Genomic DNA, 18,309 nt, shown 5'->3' with positions numbered 1-18,309 from the left:
CCTGACCACAGCTGGAGTCCTGAACACCGTGATGTCCTCTTAATACCGCAGACAGAAACCTGCTTCCTGAAGGCAAGCTGAGCATGCCAGGGTCCTTCTTCTCAACTCAGCAGTCAGATACCTAATTTCTCCATCTGTGAGGAGGACTGGACGAGGGATGGGGAGAGAAGCTGGGAATATCACTCTAGGGAATTCTTTTCAAATGGCAGCAGGAGTTCCAGACAATAGGAATTTTCCACTGATACGAATAGCTTATCTGCAAATACTAAATGTATAGTTAAAAGATTGGCTTTGGAGGTAGTCACAAACATGTTTCTAGAGAGATAGAAAGCCTGGAAAGAAGGCAAAAGAGAAAAGAATAAAGGAAAAGAAAATAGACCAAGGCAGCCCCTAAATCTTGCACAACATAAAGAATCTGGTTGGGGTGAAAATGGAGAAATTCAATCGTGGATTTAAAGGAAGCTGATGAAAGTAATCTTTTTCACTTTGAGACCGTTCCTAGCACTACTCGGATCCACTCTGATGACTTTAATTTTATAAAATTGTTATCATTACCAAAATAGCTCAAGTAGAATTACTCTAAGAAATGCTGTCGGGATTTTTTAGGAGGTTTTAGCAAAGAAGAGGACAGGTTTTGTTTTAAGATACTGTAAAGTTCAAAGAGATGAGACTCTCATAAAATATGAGGAAAAAGAAGCAGGCATTAGGAATGGGGAGTGACGTGAAAGAGAAGTCAGAGGGAAACCTGGTGGGACACTGTGTGTGATAGAAGCTACAGAGGGGAGGGGGCTGACGTAAGAAGCGACTTACGAATCCAAGCCCGAGAAAACAAGTTCCAGAAACAGTAAGAAAAGACAGCTTGCTTTTCAGGTAACCCCTCAAAATAATCTGAACCTGTAAGCCAATAGGAGGTTCTCGGGCTTTTGAAGCAATCATAAAATTAGAGCTGTAGCTGGGGAATCGCAAAAGAGAGGTAGTAGTGGTTTAATATAATGCTAAATACCAGGGGAAATCACTGTAGAAAGTGTAAGTGGAGCACACATTGGATTCTCTATGAGGCAAAAGTGTTCAGAAAGGGACTGGAGCTAGGATAAGGTGAGTGAGGCATGTTCTTTGGGTATAGAATTTAAGGAAGTTCCAAAAAACCCTTAGTAATCAAGATTTTAAAAATAATATGATATTCTTTAAAAATCAAAATTAATGCAAAAAATCCATGATGAACAAAATATAAAAGCTTAACTAGAGACAGGATTAGAATTCCTGATTTCTCCTTTTGTCTCAGGTTTTAATATGGCTTGTCACTGATTCAGAGAAACATTCCAGTAAGATAGTTTATTTATTTTATTTTATTTTTATTATTATTTTTTGAGATGGAGTCTCACTCACTCTGTTGCCCAGGCTGGAATGTAGTGATACAATCTCAGCTCACTGCAACCTCTGCCTCATGGGCTCAAGCGATTTTCTTGCTTCAGCCTCCCTATTAGCTGGGATTATAGGCATGTGCCACCGTGCCTGGCTAATTTTTATATTTTTAGTAGAGACGGGGTTTCATCATGTTGGCCAGGCCGGTCTCGAACTCCTGACCTTAAGTTATCTGCCCACCTCAGCCTCCCAAAGTGCTGGGATTACAGGCATGAGCCACCGCGTCCAGTCAAGACAATTTATTTAATTAGGCATCTTCCCCTGAAGGTCTCAGTAGTCCAAGTAGCCCAGCCTAGCATTTGCCTTGTTTCAAGGATGGTAAGGTTGACCTTGCTTCCCTGTCTGGGATTGCAGGAGAATGTATAGGGAATCCTGGTAGCCCCATGTTTAAGATAAAACTGATGGAGAAAGAGGGAGATCAACTGTGACAAGAAGCATTCTTTCCATCCACCACTAGCAGCTTTCATGTCTGAAATCATCAGCTTAGCTGAGCCCTATCTATGCATTTGTTTTTCAAATAAGAGTCCTTGGTGAGCAGTGTTTCACCGAGATTAATTTGTGAAGAAAAGAGCCAAGTTTTCCTTGAGGAAAGGAGTTCAAGACCAGTCTTGAGCAACATAGCAAGACCCCTGGGTCTCTGCAAAAAATAAAAAAGTAAAGAAGGTAAAAATTTAAATCAGCCAGGTGTGGTGGTGTGCACCTGTAACCCCTGATACTCAGGAGGCTGAGGTGGGAGGATCACTTGAACCCAGGAGGTTGAGGCTGCAATGAGCCATGATTGCACTACTGCACTCCAGCCTGGGTGACAGAGTAAAACCTTGTCTTCAAAATTAAAAAAAAACTTAAAAAAAAATTTTTTTTTAAATTCACATTGCTACTCTGCTTCAAACTCTGGTTGTTCCTGTATCTTATTAATTAGGGCTTCTCACTCTGAGCACTCAGTCTTACGTTCTAGCTTCTCTTTATCATTCCAAGCTTTTTTCTTCATACTCCTCTTTTTACAACAAGCCACAGACAACTAGAATATCCAGTGCTTTCATTTTTTTGACTTGAGGCTTTATAAATGAACGTTCCTTTTCCAAAATCTCTTTTCTTCTTCAGGACGAAGCTCAAATGCCCCCATGTCTACACAGCCTTCCTCCATCTCCACAACTAGTGGTGATTGTTTCCTTCTTTGCTCATCTCTTATCTTCTGCTGTTTATAGATTTGTATTCTTCTTCCCCTCACCCTTCATCTTCAGAGGGGATGCTAATGCCTGTGAGGTCCCACGCTGTATTCACTAATGAGTTAAATTATGTTATTTCATGCAAATTGATTCATATTTTTTGTCCTTGTTGTTTTGTCATCTGCAGGGGACAGTTTTTATGATATCTTCCAAAAGGAGATAACTACTTTGGAAGTTCACCTTTATAGTTGATTGGTGTTAGTCATAAAATGCCACATTGCCTTTCATTAGGCTCTGCCTTTTAAGCAGCTGTATAACTGTGGACAGAATTACTTTTTCACCTTATGCCTCAGCTTCTTATTCTGTAAAATGGGCATAATGCCTACCTCATAGAATTGATATGAGAATTAAATGAATGTAGGCATACACATGTATTTATATATCTTTGTTTATGTGGATATAAGGTACTTATGACAGTGCCTGGCTTATAGTAAGCCTGACTTACATAAGTGTTTGCTTATAATGTAAATGTTTATCTATTTGCCTATTTCTTATTTATTTATTTTTATTTTTAAACTGCTTACCATCTTCTTGAAAGACTTTGGGGAAAGAACAGACAGAAGTAAATGAGAAAGCCTAGTCATAGACTGTTAGGGAAAAATGGGATAAAAAATACTAAGTTTAGACTGATTTCAATATACTAGAAGCTGAATTTATAAGATTATATTATTAATATTAAACTTACCTTATACCACTAAAAGCGCTATTGAAGCATCTTCTCCTAAGAAAAAAGTAACTCAGCAACTCAAGTTATGCCTTGGGAAGTGAAGATCTATGTTACAGATCATTATATTTACAACTTTTGGGGTAGATATTTTGCAGATAAAAAAGCAGTCAGATTCTTTAAAACAGTGCACTTATTTACTTATGCGCCTTAGCAAAAATCAAGATTTATTGCCTTTCAAGATAAATTTTGACTTAATATTGACTTTAGGTTCTCAATCATTGTTTACCTGAAAGACCAATAAATCTTGGCACTTCTCAACTTGAGTTGGAATCTACTGGGTATTTATTAATTTATTTCACACGGTTTATAATCTTAATAACAACATTCTATGAGATTAAATAAACATTGTAGAGTTTAGCAAGTTTATATTTTCAATCAGCAGTAATTGCTTTATTTCTTACTTGAATATAGTACCTCTAGCACTGGTAACATGTCATAGGTCCTGTATGTCAAAGCTGTCTTAGCTATTTGAATACTCAGAGGGGGAAACCCAAAATAACTCTTAATAGCTTACAGAATTCCTTTATATTCTAAACCAATTAGTATTCATATTGGAGTTTCTAATCTGAATTGGTTGTATTTTTTTTGTTTGCCTTAGTTCTGCAAGTATAATATAGTAATACATGATTATACTTCATAGATGGCCTCTGTCTTAGACACTTTATATCTGTTGGTTTTAATCTCTGTCTCAGGCATCTGTTCTTGTCTCTCTCTCTATGTAGTGTGTATTGAATATTCACTGTATCTCAGCACAGTACTAATACTTTACAAACATAATTATTTGCCATATTGCTGTGTTGGCAGGGATTTTAGAGACAGGGTCGCGCTCTGTCACTTAGGTTAAATTGTAGTGGTGCAATAACAGTTCATTGAATCCTCGAAATCCTGGGCTCAAGGGATTCTCCTGCCTCAGCCTCCCAAGTAGCTCGATTGCAGGTGCAGACCACCACACCTGGCTAATTTTTAGAAACTTTTTTGTAGAGATGGGGCCTCACTCTATTGCTCAAGCTGGAGTACAGTGGTGCAATCATAGCTCTCTGTAACCTCGAACTCCTGGCCACAAGCAGTCCTCCCACCTTGGTCTCCCAAAGTACTGGGATTACCAGATGTGAGCCACCAGTGCCCAGCTGGAAATTCTTTGGTTAGGTACATTCATTGTGTCCAGGAGGAGTTACTTACTTCTGTAAGATTCTTAAGATCAGAGCTGTGCTAGCTATCGTGGCAGTCCATTCTACAGGTGCCAGCTGAAGTTATCCTAAATGTGTGTCACCCATGGTAGGAACATGCTTTTTTTTTTTTTTTTTTTTTTGAGATGGAGTTTCACTCTTGCTGCCCCGGCTGGAGTGCAATGGCGCGATCTTGGCTCACCACAACCTCCGCCTCCCACGTTCAAGCAATTCTCCCGCCTCAGCCTCCTGAGTAGCTGGGATTATAGGCATGCACCACCATGCTCAGCTAATTTTGTATTTTTAGTAGAGATGGGGTTTGTCCATGTTGACCAGGCTGGTCTTGAACTCTCAACCTCAGGTGATCCACCCGCCTCGGCCACCCAAAGTCCTAGGATTACAGGCGTGAGCCACCACACCCAGCAGGAACATGCTTTCTAACATGTGTCAGCTCTCTGTGCAGCCAAACTTTTTTCTTTTTTTGTAGACAGAGTCTTGCTTTGTGGCCCAGGCTGGAGTACATTGGTGGAATCTCAGCTCACTGCATCCTCTGTCTCCCAGTTTGAAGTAATTCTCCTGCCCCAGGAGAGGCAGGGATTACAGGCATATAGCTCAGGATACAGGTGTGTTCCACCACACCCAGCTAATTTTTGTGTTTTTAGTAGGGCTTGCACCATGCTGTTTTTAGTAGGGGTTTCACCATGTTGGCCAGGCTGGTCTCAAACTCCTGACCTCAAGTGATCAGTCCACCTTGGCCTCCCAAAGGATTACAGGCATGAGCCACTACGCCCAGCTTTGGAGTGGAACTTTATGAGTCAGTTTCAGCCAACAAGGAATGACCGTTGGCTGTCATTCTCATATATAATCTCTTACTGCTATAAAATTTGTAGGTGAACATAAAACGAAGCCCATCCAAAAAAATTTGTTTTGATGAGCAGAAATGAATTGTCATGTAGCTTTAAAAACAACCATCAGCACGCAGGACTGTATTTGAGAATATGTATTTCCTCCCAACTGTGAAGTTTCCATCCCTTGGGAAGAGAATTCACTTAGAAGGGACAAAGCCTTATAGAGAAAATAATTTTGAAGTGTTGCAGTCTAAAGTCGGTCCATGAACTGAATCCAAAGACTGCATGCCATACCATCAGCTGCATGCCATACCATCTGCATTAGCAATTACACATGGCACACAATGGGTTTTTTCCGGATTTCCCCTATTGTTCCTTTAGTTTTATTTGAGATGCTGTGGATACTATTTGCTTTGTAACTGACAGAATGCATACTTAATGGCATGTGCCTGATTCTCCATCCAAATGTTTAATGTCTTAATTGATTTATGGCGAAATAGATAGCTCCTACTTTATGGGTCACCAGCTTGCCCCAAAGACAGAATAGCTTGGATTCTTGAGATGTAAAAAGTTTTGGATGACAGATTTTTGAGCAGATGTTTCTCAGTGTCCCTCACTCTTTACCCCCTTTCCATTCTACAGTTATGTAGAATTCTCTAGCACCGGTTTCACGATGTTAACTTCAGACTACATATGTGTGGTCAGTCTTAGATTTCAGCTCTGTTCCCTCTGACAGTGGAGGATGCAAGTCTGGGGCCCAGGTTTGCTTTGCCTCTACTTCCTTTAATGGACCTCAAGGCTACATTGCAAAAATTCCTTGTTTCCTGTGTCAAATAAGCCTTTCTTTAAACACTTTCCCCTTCTGTGCTAATCCCAGGGAGGACTTAAGATTGTATACCAAATTTAATACCTTATTTTTAAAAGTACAGGTTCAAAATTCGACTACTTAAAGAGCCAATGGCTAGAGGGCTAGGGAAGCAAAGTTCTTTATGACTTTTCTCCCTAATTCTTTTTTTTTTTTTTTTTTTTTTGATACGGAGTCTTGCTCTTGTTGCCCATGCTGGAGTGCAATGGCACGATGTCAGCTTACCTCAACTTCTACCTCCCCAGTTCAAGCGATTCTCCTGCCTCAGCCTCCTGAGTAGCTGGGATCGCAGGCATGAGCCACCACGCCCGACTAATTTTGTATTTTTAGTGGAGACGAGTTTCTCCGTGTTGGTCAGGTTGGTCTCGAACTCTTGACCTCAGGTGATCTGCCCACCTCGGCCTCCCAAAGTTCTGGGATTACAGGTGTGAGCCACCACGCCCAGCCATTTCCCCCTAATTCTTATAAAATAGCAAGTCCTTGAGCCTGCATATTTATTTTTCTTTATTTGGGGAAATCTGGTCTTGAGCATATGATCAAAGTCTAGGCCTTCAAGCAACATTTTACACAGTGCTTACCGCAGCTCACTGTCTCCAGCCAGGAAAATGCAGGGATGGAAGGAGGAACAGGGAAGTCCCCTTGCTCACTCCTATGGACATCTCTCCCTATTTGGTGCATAAAATAAAAGAGGATGTGAAACTTGCCAGGTTTTTTTTTTTCTTTCTATTTTTATAGAGCAAACGAAAATGTGTCCTCTCACCCTCTTTATCTCTTTTCCTTCCTTTTACAAAGGCACCTTCTCTTCTTTTTTATTTGCCCTTGTTCTTTTCCTAGAGCATTTCTACCTTCTAAATGCAAAAAACTGGATTTACCTTACTGAATTAGGTAAAAGCTCACTTTAAGAGACGGAAAGTGGGGGGCATAACTGACCACACTTAGCACTGTATGAGTTCCTTCCTTAGTGAGAGAGATGCACTTGGATCCAGCCACGGCTTTCTCATTCTTCCCTCTTATGCCCATGAGTTTTCCAACTACTGGTCGGGGAACGGAGAGCTGAAGGTGATAGTCATGAAGTAGAGAGAAGGTGGCTGGCTCTTCCTCAGTAGCACAGCTTCTGTCACAACTGCAGCCAGTTGAGCTAACTAGGTACACTTGTTAGAAGAAAGACTGTGCTTTTGTGGAGAAGTATGCCAAAATTCTGCACAATCCCCAGCAACAGATTCTTTTGGGTGTATTTAGTGAAAGGCCATTTGGGAAATGGACAGTATATGCAGCAAATAGGATTTTGGTTAAATGGTGACATTTGTTTCCAAGAGTGTATCAGAGGGGAGGCTGAGCTCTTCAGAGCATGTGTTCATTAAAGATTTGAAGTGGAGTGGGAGGCAATAATAAAAAAAGGCCAGTGGGTTCTCTGGCGAGATAGTTTTTTGTTCCTATGAATTGAATACACTCTCTGAAAAGTTTCAAAAAGAGTCTGGGAAGAATGTATTTGCTTTGATCCAACATGTGGAGTGTTCCCTACTACAAACGCCCTTTAATTTAGAAACATTGCTGAAAAGTCTGTTTGAAAGTACATAAAAATATAATATGTAAATAAGCCCTAATTAGTTATTTCAATTAATTACTTTTTGTCTCTACTTTACGCTCTATTTTTCTCCCCATAATGTAGCTTTTCAGAGTCCAGCTTTGGCACCCTCTAAAAAAATGGTTTTTTGTAACAGTGATTATTAAGAAAAAATTTTCCCCTGTTAAAAACCCCACAATGACAAAGTGAAATCCCAGATTGTGTATCTTTATGAGGAATTGTTTCAGACAGTTTAGTCCATGATTTGCTACTATGATAGTAAAGGAAATTTTGCAGTTAATTGAAAAAACTCATGTTTCCTTCTTCAAATAAATGGCTTGTGTTGTTTTTTTAGAAAACGAATCTACATCAGGCCACTAACTAGCCTCTAATCTTTTCCAACTATTCTATGTTCTTCCAAATACAAATATATTGGATTTAGGGGTTAAAAGTTTCATTCTTTCTAAAGTAAATAGGATACTCCCAGTGGAGACAAGAATGCTCTGGAAAAACACTGGCAAAATGAAGTCAGGTTGTTTCTACATAGCCAGTTTTTTAGAAATTGACTGAGAACCTAAAATATTGATTTTTTTGAAGCCTATAGGGTAAATTATGTGACAAATTCTGAGCTTTTCACTGAGTGGTCTGCACACCCTCTGTACTTTTGTTGGGTAGAAGCAGAATTTTAGAGCTTGAGGGACCTTGGAGGTCACCTAGAAATCAGGGAGCAATTCTCAGCTTTCAGCCATCAAAGTCCCTGGTGTGGGTTGGGGATAGGATGGGAAGGGGGAGGATGCTCATTAGAAATGCAGATTTTTGGTCCCTATCCAAGATCTACAGAGCCAAAATCGCTTCAGTGGGAAGAAGGGTCCACATTTTTCACACACATCTCCAGAAAATTCCATTGCTCACTCAAATTTGGCAATTCATCAATTAAGGCTAACACATTATTTTGTGGTGAGGAGGCAAGGCCTAGAGAGGCTGATGGTCAGGCTCACAGTGGTCCCTATGTAGACTCAGGCTTCCTGCCTTTAGACTAGTGACTGTCTGCACCCCATGTGTCTAAAGTAGTTTTGAGCATGCAGACAGGTTCAAACCTACTTCTGGGTCATTAGGGTGATTTCAGCACCAAGAGTAGGATAGCATGGTTCTTAATAAGGTATGAAAGTAAAGACACCCAAAGACTAAAGGTAGGTGTTTATGTGCTGCTGCTTATGTCTAAACTAAAACCTGAATGGACCTTATCCATTTTCTCTCATCCTTTCTGTGTTATATGAGCCTAGAGACCTGTGCACAGTTGTGAGGATGTTAACTCAGTTAATTGAGTTGATCCCTCAGCATGGTGAGCTTTGGATCTGTGTGCCCAGTTGATATGAACGTTCTTAAGCTATAGGCTTTCTTAAAATGGAGGTTTGTATATTTTAATATTGCCTATGTATGTTGCATCCAGAAAATTAGAATAAGGTCATTAAAATTATACACAGATAAACCCAGTAGTGCCTACTAGGGAATATATAAATATCCAGCAAATGCTTATTGATGTCTGTTATGTCCAAAATTTATTTTTTCAGTGTTCTGTGGTGAGAATTTAAACTGTAATGATGATCTTGAATTTCTGCAAGATCATAATCACCTTTTAAGTCATTAGGAAAGATTGGATTCTACTCAGTGTCATTTTAGTGTCAGCCAATTTGTCTATTAATTTTTGGAAACATCAGTATCCCACTGTCTAGGATATGTTAAGTTCCACTGAACTCTGTTCCACAGTTCATTTTTTTTCTTTTCCTTTCCCTCTCTTTCTCTCACTCTCTTTTCTTTCTTTCCTTTCTTTCCTTCTTTCCTTCCTTCCTTTTCTTTCTTTCCTTCATTCCTTCTCTCTCTCTCCTTCTTTCTTTCTTAGAGCTTTCCTCTATCACTCAGGCTAGAGTGCAATGGCATGATCACAGTTCACTGCAGCCTTGACTTCCTGGGTTCAAGTGATCCTCCCACCTCAGCCTCCCCAGCAGCTGGGATTACAGGCCCTCATCACAATACCTAGTGAATTTTTTTGTATTTTTTATAGAAACAAGGTTTCACCATGTTGCCCAGGCTAGACTCAAACTCCTGGACTCAAGCAATCCACTGGCCTTGGCCTCCCAAAGAGCTAGGATTACAGGTGTGAGCAACCACACCTGGCCAGTTCCACAGTTCTATGTGAACATAGGTCATGTATAGTTCTTAGAATGGGCAACATATTTTAACAGGCATATTAATGAAAGGCTGTTTTGAGAAGCAGGTGATCAGGTTAAGAGGATCAGTTTTGGAATCGCTTTGGAAAATTAAAATTTCTGTATATACAGTTTATGTGAATGTGCATGTGCCTGATAGTACTGAGTTTATCATTCCTTCAACATAAATATTTATTGATTGTCCCCTGTGTGTAAAGCTCTATGTGAATTGCTGAGAATAAAAAAAAATAGATCTGAGAAGTTTCTAGCGTGGTCCTGGTTGGACAAGCCCATAAAAAGGCATGATAATTTCAAAAGGCACGTGCTAAATGCCAAATGAGTAATACAGTCAGTAAGTGCAGGGAGCAGCACTCCAACATTCACAGTGCTGTAACTGTGGCACGGTCTCCTTTGTCAATCAGGAGCTACATGTGTGTTGGTTTTAACCCTTCTTTCACACATTTCTCATTCCTTAGCCAGTCTGAAGAATAGGAGCTTGTTATGATCTTTTTGCTGCTCAATAGTAAAGAAATAGCCATTCTAGAAAGGAACTGGATCAAGTTCTGGAAGCCTAATGCTAATATATTTACTTATCTTCTTCCTATTTCTCTTGTATTTAAAAACAATGAGCTATAATTCTCTTTCCAGAGGATGCACTAGAAACTGCTTAATTACTGATGCCATTGTATTTGTAATGAAAATGAAAGTTCTGTTGAGTCTTGCAATACTTTCATTCATGGAATTCATGTGAATCAGAATCTTCTTAGGTTGGTAGTTTGTTAAATAAATGTGTTTGACCTTCTTGTAATGGCAATGGGTTACAACACTGATCATTATGTTATTATTACCAGTAGTAGTAGTACTCATTGTAGTAGTACTGAAAGATTAATTCATTTTTGCCCTACTTCATGAAATAGGCTTAATGTCAGATCTTTTTGATCAATATAGTTCTTGGTATCAAACCATAAAATGGGCCACATATAAGGATTTCTAAAATGAAAGCTACAGACCAGAAATGTCAGAATATTGATGCTATTTGTGTATTCTTGACTACCTATTCTGGATCTGCCAGGATTTTGTCCTTGGGGATGATCGTGGTAGAATTTACATACTCAGTAGAAGATAGTTCTTCCTACCTAAAGAAAACAAATGGTTTCCCTGTGGAAGGGCTACGATTATTACCAGGTTCCCTGACAGTGCCAAGACAGTGCTCACAGAATCATGGACTTTCTTGGATCTGAAAAAGGCATTGTAGGCAACGGTAATCTTAGGGAAGATTCGTTGAAGTAAAGAGCAGAGAATAGAGTGCTGTGTAAGGGGAGGTAATACGTGTTAATGTACGGAGGGTGGAGTAAGCACACTGTGTTTATCTGGGTACCAGTGAGGAGGGTTCTCTGACTGGAATAAAGTGATTACATTCCCATTGGACAGTAGTGGGAGGGGAAGTTAGAAAGGCGAGATCCAATCAGAGGCCAAATTCCTTACAGTGATTTAGTAAGCAGAGGAAGGCTACATAGCAGTTTCGGGGATTATTTTAGCATCAGACAAATTTAGAGCCAAATCCAAGCTCTGGCTTTTTCTTGGCTAGGTAAACTCAGAAAAGATACTTAACCTCATAAAAATCTTAGATTCTTCATCTATAAAATAGAGTCAATAATATCTTCCTCATAGAGAAGTTGTGCTGATTAAAGAAGATTCTATATGAGAAGGCCTCAGCAAAATGCCTGGTGGAAATGGAGTTCTGAGCAGGGCAGTGAGGAGATAAAGGCGGGTTGTAGAGTGACTGATCTCTGGCAGCTCTATGCAGAAGAGATGGAATTAGAAGAGACCAGAGACGGGGCACTAGTTTATGGCATAGCAATACCCTAGGAGGTGAAGGTGCAGGCTGTCATACTAGGAAGAAGAGAACACAACTGTACAACTCTATTCTCTTTTTCATTGCAGACTTTCGTTTACCTTGTTCTGTGATGTTAGAGCTCTATAACCTTGTTCTGTGGTGTTAAAAGTACAACAGCAATCACAGATTCTTTCTTTTTCCTTGAACAGGCTGCCAGCGATCCATAGGTCTTTCCAATGGGAAAGCCAAGGTGTGCAACTACAGTGGGTGGTATTACTGCAGCAGCTGCCACGTGGACGACAGCTTTCTCATCCCAGCACGCATAGTCCACAACTGGGACACTTCAAAATATAAGGTAGGTACAAAAACTGGGCTCACTTCATAATAATAATTCAGGTGTTCATGTGTTCTCCAGTGGATTATAAAGATAGTGATCAAACAATTTGAAGCAGATATGATTAGTAGTCTCATAAAAGCTGCAAGACCTTACCTAATGCTTCTTATATATCTCACAGTTGAAAGACTTCTTAACTATGACTCTTATTAGTTTCCTCATTTGAAAAGACATATAGAGCAGTTTTTACTTCTGGTGCTAAGAGAGAATTCTGAGAGAAAGGAGCCTCTTTTATTATTTTTTATTTGATCTTATCTTCAACCTCACAACACTATGGGAAGATAAAAATGGGAAAATAATACACACATGAGCATGCTAGTGATCTTTCTAGGCAAGGACTTTTATAATCCAAGATACTTCTTTTTTGTTTTGTTTTGTTTTGATTCATTTGTTTGTGTCTAGGTTTTCTTTTTTTTTTTTTTTTTTTTTCAGTAGTCCCAAAGTACAATTCCAAGTAGCTGGAATTACACATGCATACCACCAAGCCCAGCTAATTTTTGTAGTTTTAGTAGAGACGGGGTTTCACCATGTTGCCCAGCCTGGCAACATGGTGAAACCCCGTCTCGAACTCCTGCCCTCGCCTCCCAATATGCTGAGATTACAGGTGTGAGCCACTGTGTGGCCCGAGATATTTCTTACAGTAGAGTAGCCCTCCTACTCATGTGAAGGTCAGTCTTCTAGCAAATCCAGGCCTTTGGAACTAGAACCAGAACCTTGAGCGAAGCTAAGAAGACTTCTGAGTAGGGGCCAACAGCAAGAAACAATACACTGAGCCATCCTCAGGCCTTCATCAGACTGTGGTTTTTTAAAAAGGAGAGAAAGTGAGCATCACAGGTATAGGCTAACAGCTTTGCAAATTAACTGCTAACAGCCAAAGAGGCTATTCAGGAAGTATAAATAGCAGGCTTAGTAGCTCTTAAAATCCAAGTCAATAGAGGAGAAGAGGAACAGGGGGCACTCAGACTTCGGAGAGGAAGTTTGGAATGGGGACACTCAAACTTAGGCACGTAGAGACGAGAGGAGGGACCAGCAAAGGAGGCCAAGAAGGAGTGAGCAGTGAGGTAGAAGGATCCCAGGGTGTGTGACAAGCCACGTGAAGAAAGCATTTCCAGATGAATTGTGACAGATGCTGATAGGTCAAGTAAGATGAGCACTGAGAACTGACGATTGGCTTTAGTAACGTGGAGGTAATTAGTGACCTTAATGAAAGCAGTTTGAATGGAGTGGTGGGAGCAAAGGTCTGATTGAAATGGGTTCAACATAGAATAGAGAGAGAGAAACAAGAATAGACAACTCTTTTGAGAAGTTTTGCTATAAAGGGAAGAAGAGACATCAGGAGTAACTTGAAGGGAAGTAGAATCAAGTTAGGTTTGATTTTTGTTTTGTTTTGTTTTGTTTTAATGGAAAAAATAACCGTATGTTTTCTACACTGATGTAAACTATCCAGAAGAGAGAGAATTGCTAGAATGATACAGTTGACTCACTGTGAATGATGGAATTGTGTAAACAATAGGAGGGTTTGACTATTGCTTGGAGCATGAAATAAGAGAAAAAGCTGTCTGTGGCCATTGGGGCCAGTAGGTACTTAGATGCGATATTAGAAGCTTGTTGAAGTTGTCTTCCATTTATATCATTAGCTTTCATCAAATTCTTTTATTTCTGCATCTGTGATCTTAAAGAGATGAAATACTCAGTCCAAGACACCCTATAAAGTGCTATTATCTTCTACTTCATAGAGAAAAGAGGGATGATTATGCAATAAACCTGCCAACTGACCTACAAACATGCCTACATCCGCATCTATCCTCATTGTCCTCCTTCCAGCCACCGAAGAAACATTACTGGTCTTGCGAAAGTTTATCCCTGCTGCCTGTGTTCATGGTCTTCTCCTCTCTTCTCCATCACAGTTTTGCCAGATCTCTTCTCTTCTCCATCACAATTTTGCCAAATCTTGTTGACTCTTGGCAGTTTCTTATTCTACTGGACTGTATCTAAGATATGCTATTTAACCAGATGGACCATACTCCCCTTGAATTCTCCTGCCTTGGTTTTGATAACACACCCCTAGTTCTCCTTCTAACTCTTCTTTTTCAATCACCTTTTCTAATTTCTTGTCCTCTGCCTATACCTTTAATAGTGGACTTTCTTAAGACTCATTATTTTGTTTCCCGCTTTATACTTTTTCTACTGGGCATCTCCTCCCCTACATGGTTTTAACTACCAGGACTCATATGCTGACAATTCCTACTTTTATCTGCAGCTCCAGTTTTGCTACTGAAATTGAGATCTGTGGCTTTAATTGCCTATTGGACATCTCAGCTTTAGTTTTCAACCTACTAGTCTTCGAGATATGTAAACTGGTTAGGTATGTGGTACAGCATTTCCACCCTTGCATTAAAAAGGTATTCGAATTTGGCAAGCCCAGGAATCTAAGTTCTTACTGAAGTAGCGCTCTAGGCTTAGGATTCTATTATAATCCTGCATCTTACATACATAATAGATAACATACTTAATTACCTGATATGACCAGAAGCTTTTCTGATCCTTCTGCCAGAATGTGTGACATCTGCCTTGAATGTACCCTCTGTGCAAGGTGCATCCTATAGAAACAGGCTGTATGACTGCTTTTAAAATTGATCCGTAATAGCTGTAGATGTTTATAGGGTATATGTAATATTTTGATACATACATACAGCATGTAATAATTAAATCAGTGTATCCATCACCTCAAATATTTATCATTTCTTTGGGTTGGGAACATTCAAAATGTTTTCTTCTAGATATTTTTGAAATATACAATAATTATGAACTATAGTTGCCCTACTATGCTATTAAACACTAGAACTTCTTTCCAACTGTACTTTTATACCCATTAGCCAACGGTTCTTCATTCCCCTCATCCCCCTACTTTTCTTAGCCTCCTGTAACCACCATTCTACTCACCACCTCCATGAGATCAACTTTTTGGCTCCCACATGTGAGTGAGAGTGTCTTTTCTGTGCCTGGCTTATTTCACTTTAATTTCCAGTTCTATCCATGTTGTTGCAAATGAGAGAATTTTATTTATTTATTTATTTATTTTTGAGATGGAGCTTCGCTCTTGTTACCCAGGCTGGAGTGCAATGACACGATCTCGGCTCACCACAACCTCCGCCTCCTGGGTTCAGGCAATTCTCCTGCCTCAGCCTCCTGAGTAGCTGGGACTACAGGCACGCGCCACCATGCCCAGCTAATTATTTGTATTTTGAGTAGAGATGGGGTTTCACCATGTTGACCAGAATAGTCTCGATCTCTTGACCTCATGATCCACCCGCCTTGGCCTCCCAAAGTGCTGGGATTACAGGCATGAGCCACCACACCCGGCCTATTTATTTATTTTGAAACAGGGTTTCACTCTGTCACTCAAGGTGGAGTACAGTGGCACACTCATGGCTCACTGCAGTCTTGACCTCCTGGGCTCAAGCAGCCCTCCCACCTTAGCCTCCCAACTAGCTGGGACTATAGGTGCACACCACTACATCTGACTAATTTTTGTGTTTTTTGTAGAGTCTGGGTTTCGCCATCTTGCCCAGAATGGCCTCAAACTCCTGAGCTCAAGCAATCTTCCCACCTTGGCCTCCCAAAGTGCTGGAATTACAGGCATGAGCCAGAACACCTGGCCAAGAATTTCATTCTTTTTTATGGCTGAATAATATCCCATTGTGTATAAATACCAGATTATCTGTTCGTCCATTGGTGGGCACTTAAGTTGATTCCATATCTACCTTCTTTTGTATATATATCTAGCAGTAAGATTGCTGGATCATATGTTAATTTTATTTTTAATTTATTGAAGAACTCCCATACTGTTTTCCACAGTGGCTGTGCTAATTTACATTCCCACTAGCAGTGTCTGAGCATTCATTCCCTTTTCTCCACATCCTCACCAGCACCTGTTATTTTCTGTCTTTTTGGTAATAGCCATTTTAACTGGAGTAAGATGATATCTCATTGTGGTTTTGATTTGCATTTCCCTGATGATTAGTGATGTTGAGTTTTTTGTTTTTGTTTTTGTTTTTTTGAGACATAGTTTCACTCTTGTCGCCCAGGCTGGAGTGCAATGGCATGATCTCGGCTCACCACAACCTCCACCTCCCGGATTCAAGCAATTCTCCTGCCTCAGCCTCCCAAGTAGGTGGGACTACAGGCGCGCACCACCATGTCCAGCTAATTTTTGTATTTTTAGTAGAGACGGGGTTTTACCATGTTGACCAGGATGGTCTCGATCTCTTGACCTCGTGATCCAACCGTCTTGGCTTCCCAAAGTGCTGGGATTACACGCATGAGTCACCGCACCCGGCCGATGTCGAGCATTTTTTAACATGCCTGTCTATTCAGATCTTTTGCCCATTTTAAAATAAGATTTTGTTGTTGTTGTTCTTATTGGGTTGAGTTGCTTATATTCTGGCTATTAATCCTTTTCAGATTAATGACTTGCACATATTTTCTTCTATTTTGTATATTGTCTCCTCACTTTGTTGGTTGTTTCTTTTGCTATACAGAAGGTTTTTAGCTTGATGTAATCCTGCTTACCTATTTTTTCTCTTGTTGCCTGTGCTTTTGAGATCTTACCCAAAAAATGTTTGCCCAGACCAATGTTTTGAAGCATTTTTCCAATGCTTCCTTCTGGTAATTTTATTTAGGTCTTACATTTTATTTAGGTCTTACTTTTCAGTTTTTAATACATTTTTGTTTGATTTTTGTATATGCTGAGGGGTCTAGTTTCATTCTTGTGCATATGGATATCCAGTCTTCCCAGCACCATTTACGGAGGAGACTGTCCTTTCCCCAATATATGTCCTTGGCAGCTCTGTTGAAAATGAGTTGGCTGCAAATGCATGGATTTGTTTCTAGGTTCTCTGTTCTGTTCCATTGGTGTCTGTTTTTATGCCACCTTGCTAACAGATGTCTGAGACTTACTTTCATTGTAACTATGTCATCTGGGAGCAAGTAGGTGGGTAAGGGACCTAGAGCTGTCACCTACCTGGAATCTTTGAAGTCTAAAACAAACATGAAAATTGTGAGTGGCCAATTGGTTTTGTCCTTTTCTAATATATCCCTGGGCAACTCTGTTTCCAGTTCTACCCAATAATCATCCAAATCTTCACTGTTTTCAAGATGCTTCATTCTAATTCTTCTCAGCATATGACCTTGTCTTCTACTTCAGGGAGAAAAATGAAGTTATGAAATATGAATATGAATATCTACAAATCTATCTATATTTGTACCTATCCTGTTTTCCCTCCTGTCTTGAGAAAAAGAAGAACCTCTTCTCTTGTTTAGTGACCATCTTTCTACCTGTGCTCCAGATACTTTTATCCATCTAGGGAACCCCTGTTTATTCTTTGAGAGCTAAAGAAGGCATGTCCTCCGTGGTAATAGCTTATTTGTTGCTCCTCACCACTCCCCATTGACTGCGTTGCTGGCTCTCTCCTTCGTGCCACCATCATGTCACGTGGACCTTGAGAACTGCACTTAATAGCAGGAGCTTAGAAAACCTCTACCCTTTATCAGGTGCTTGATTTTTGGGGGGACATTGCTTGAATTTCCTAGAGCCTCAGTTTTGTAACCTGTAAAACAAGCCCAGACTTTCAGGGTTCAAGTCTTGGCATTGTCACTTGCTAGTTAGCTGTTTAACCTAGACAAGTTATTTAGACTCTGTGCTTCAGTTTTCTCATATGTAAATAAGAATATTAATGCCTTATAGAGTTACTGCTGGGGAAATGGGTGAATGCATGTATCATGTTTAGAACAGTACCCAGCACATAGTGTGTACCAAGTAAGTATTTGTTCTCATCATAATTTCACATATTTACCTACAACAGTTGTGTGAATTAGGATAATATAAGAAAAGCACTTAGCTGGCCGGGCGCAGTGGCTCATGCCTGTAATCCCAGCACTTTGAGAGGCTGAGGTGGGTGGATCACCTGAGGTCAGGAGTTCGCAACCAGCCTGACCAACATGGAGAAACCCCATCTCTACTAAAAATACAAAATTACCCGGGCATGGTGGCA

The 18,309-nt window shown here is 40.1% G+C and overlaps 1 protein-coding gene across 3 annotated transcripts in view; it reads left to right on the top strand.

Moving 5' to 3' along the window:
- Positions 1 to 18,309, top strand: part of PLEKHM3 (pleckstrin homology domain containing M3) — a 200,929-nt gene that overhangs the window by 63,762 nt on the left and 118,858 nt on the right. For all 3 annotated transcript variants that reach the window (XM_017546708.2, XM_037745057.1, XM_037745058.1), the window contains exon 4: positions 12,072 to 12,217. In XM_017546708.2, the coding sequence (XP_017402197.1) occupies positions 12,072 to 12,217 (146 nt within the window). The remainder of the gene's footprint in view (positions 1 to 12,071; positions 12,218 to 18,309) is intronic.

Source organism: Cebus imitator, unplaced genomic scaffold, assembly GCF_001604975.1.
Source record: "Cebus imitator isolate Cc_AM_T3 unplaced genomic scaffold, Cebus_imitator-1.0 Scaffold191, whole genome shotgun sequence".
NCBI classification, from domain to species: Eukaryota; Metazoa; Chordata; class Mammalia; order Primates; family Cebidae; genus Cebus; species Cebus imitator.
Note: the sequence above shows the minus strand (reverse complement) of the source record. Positions and strands in the feature narration are given on the sequence as shown.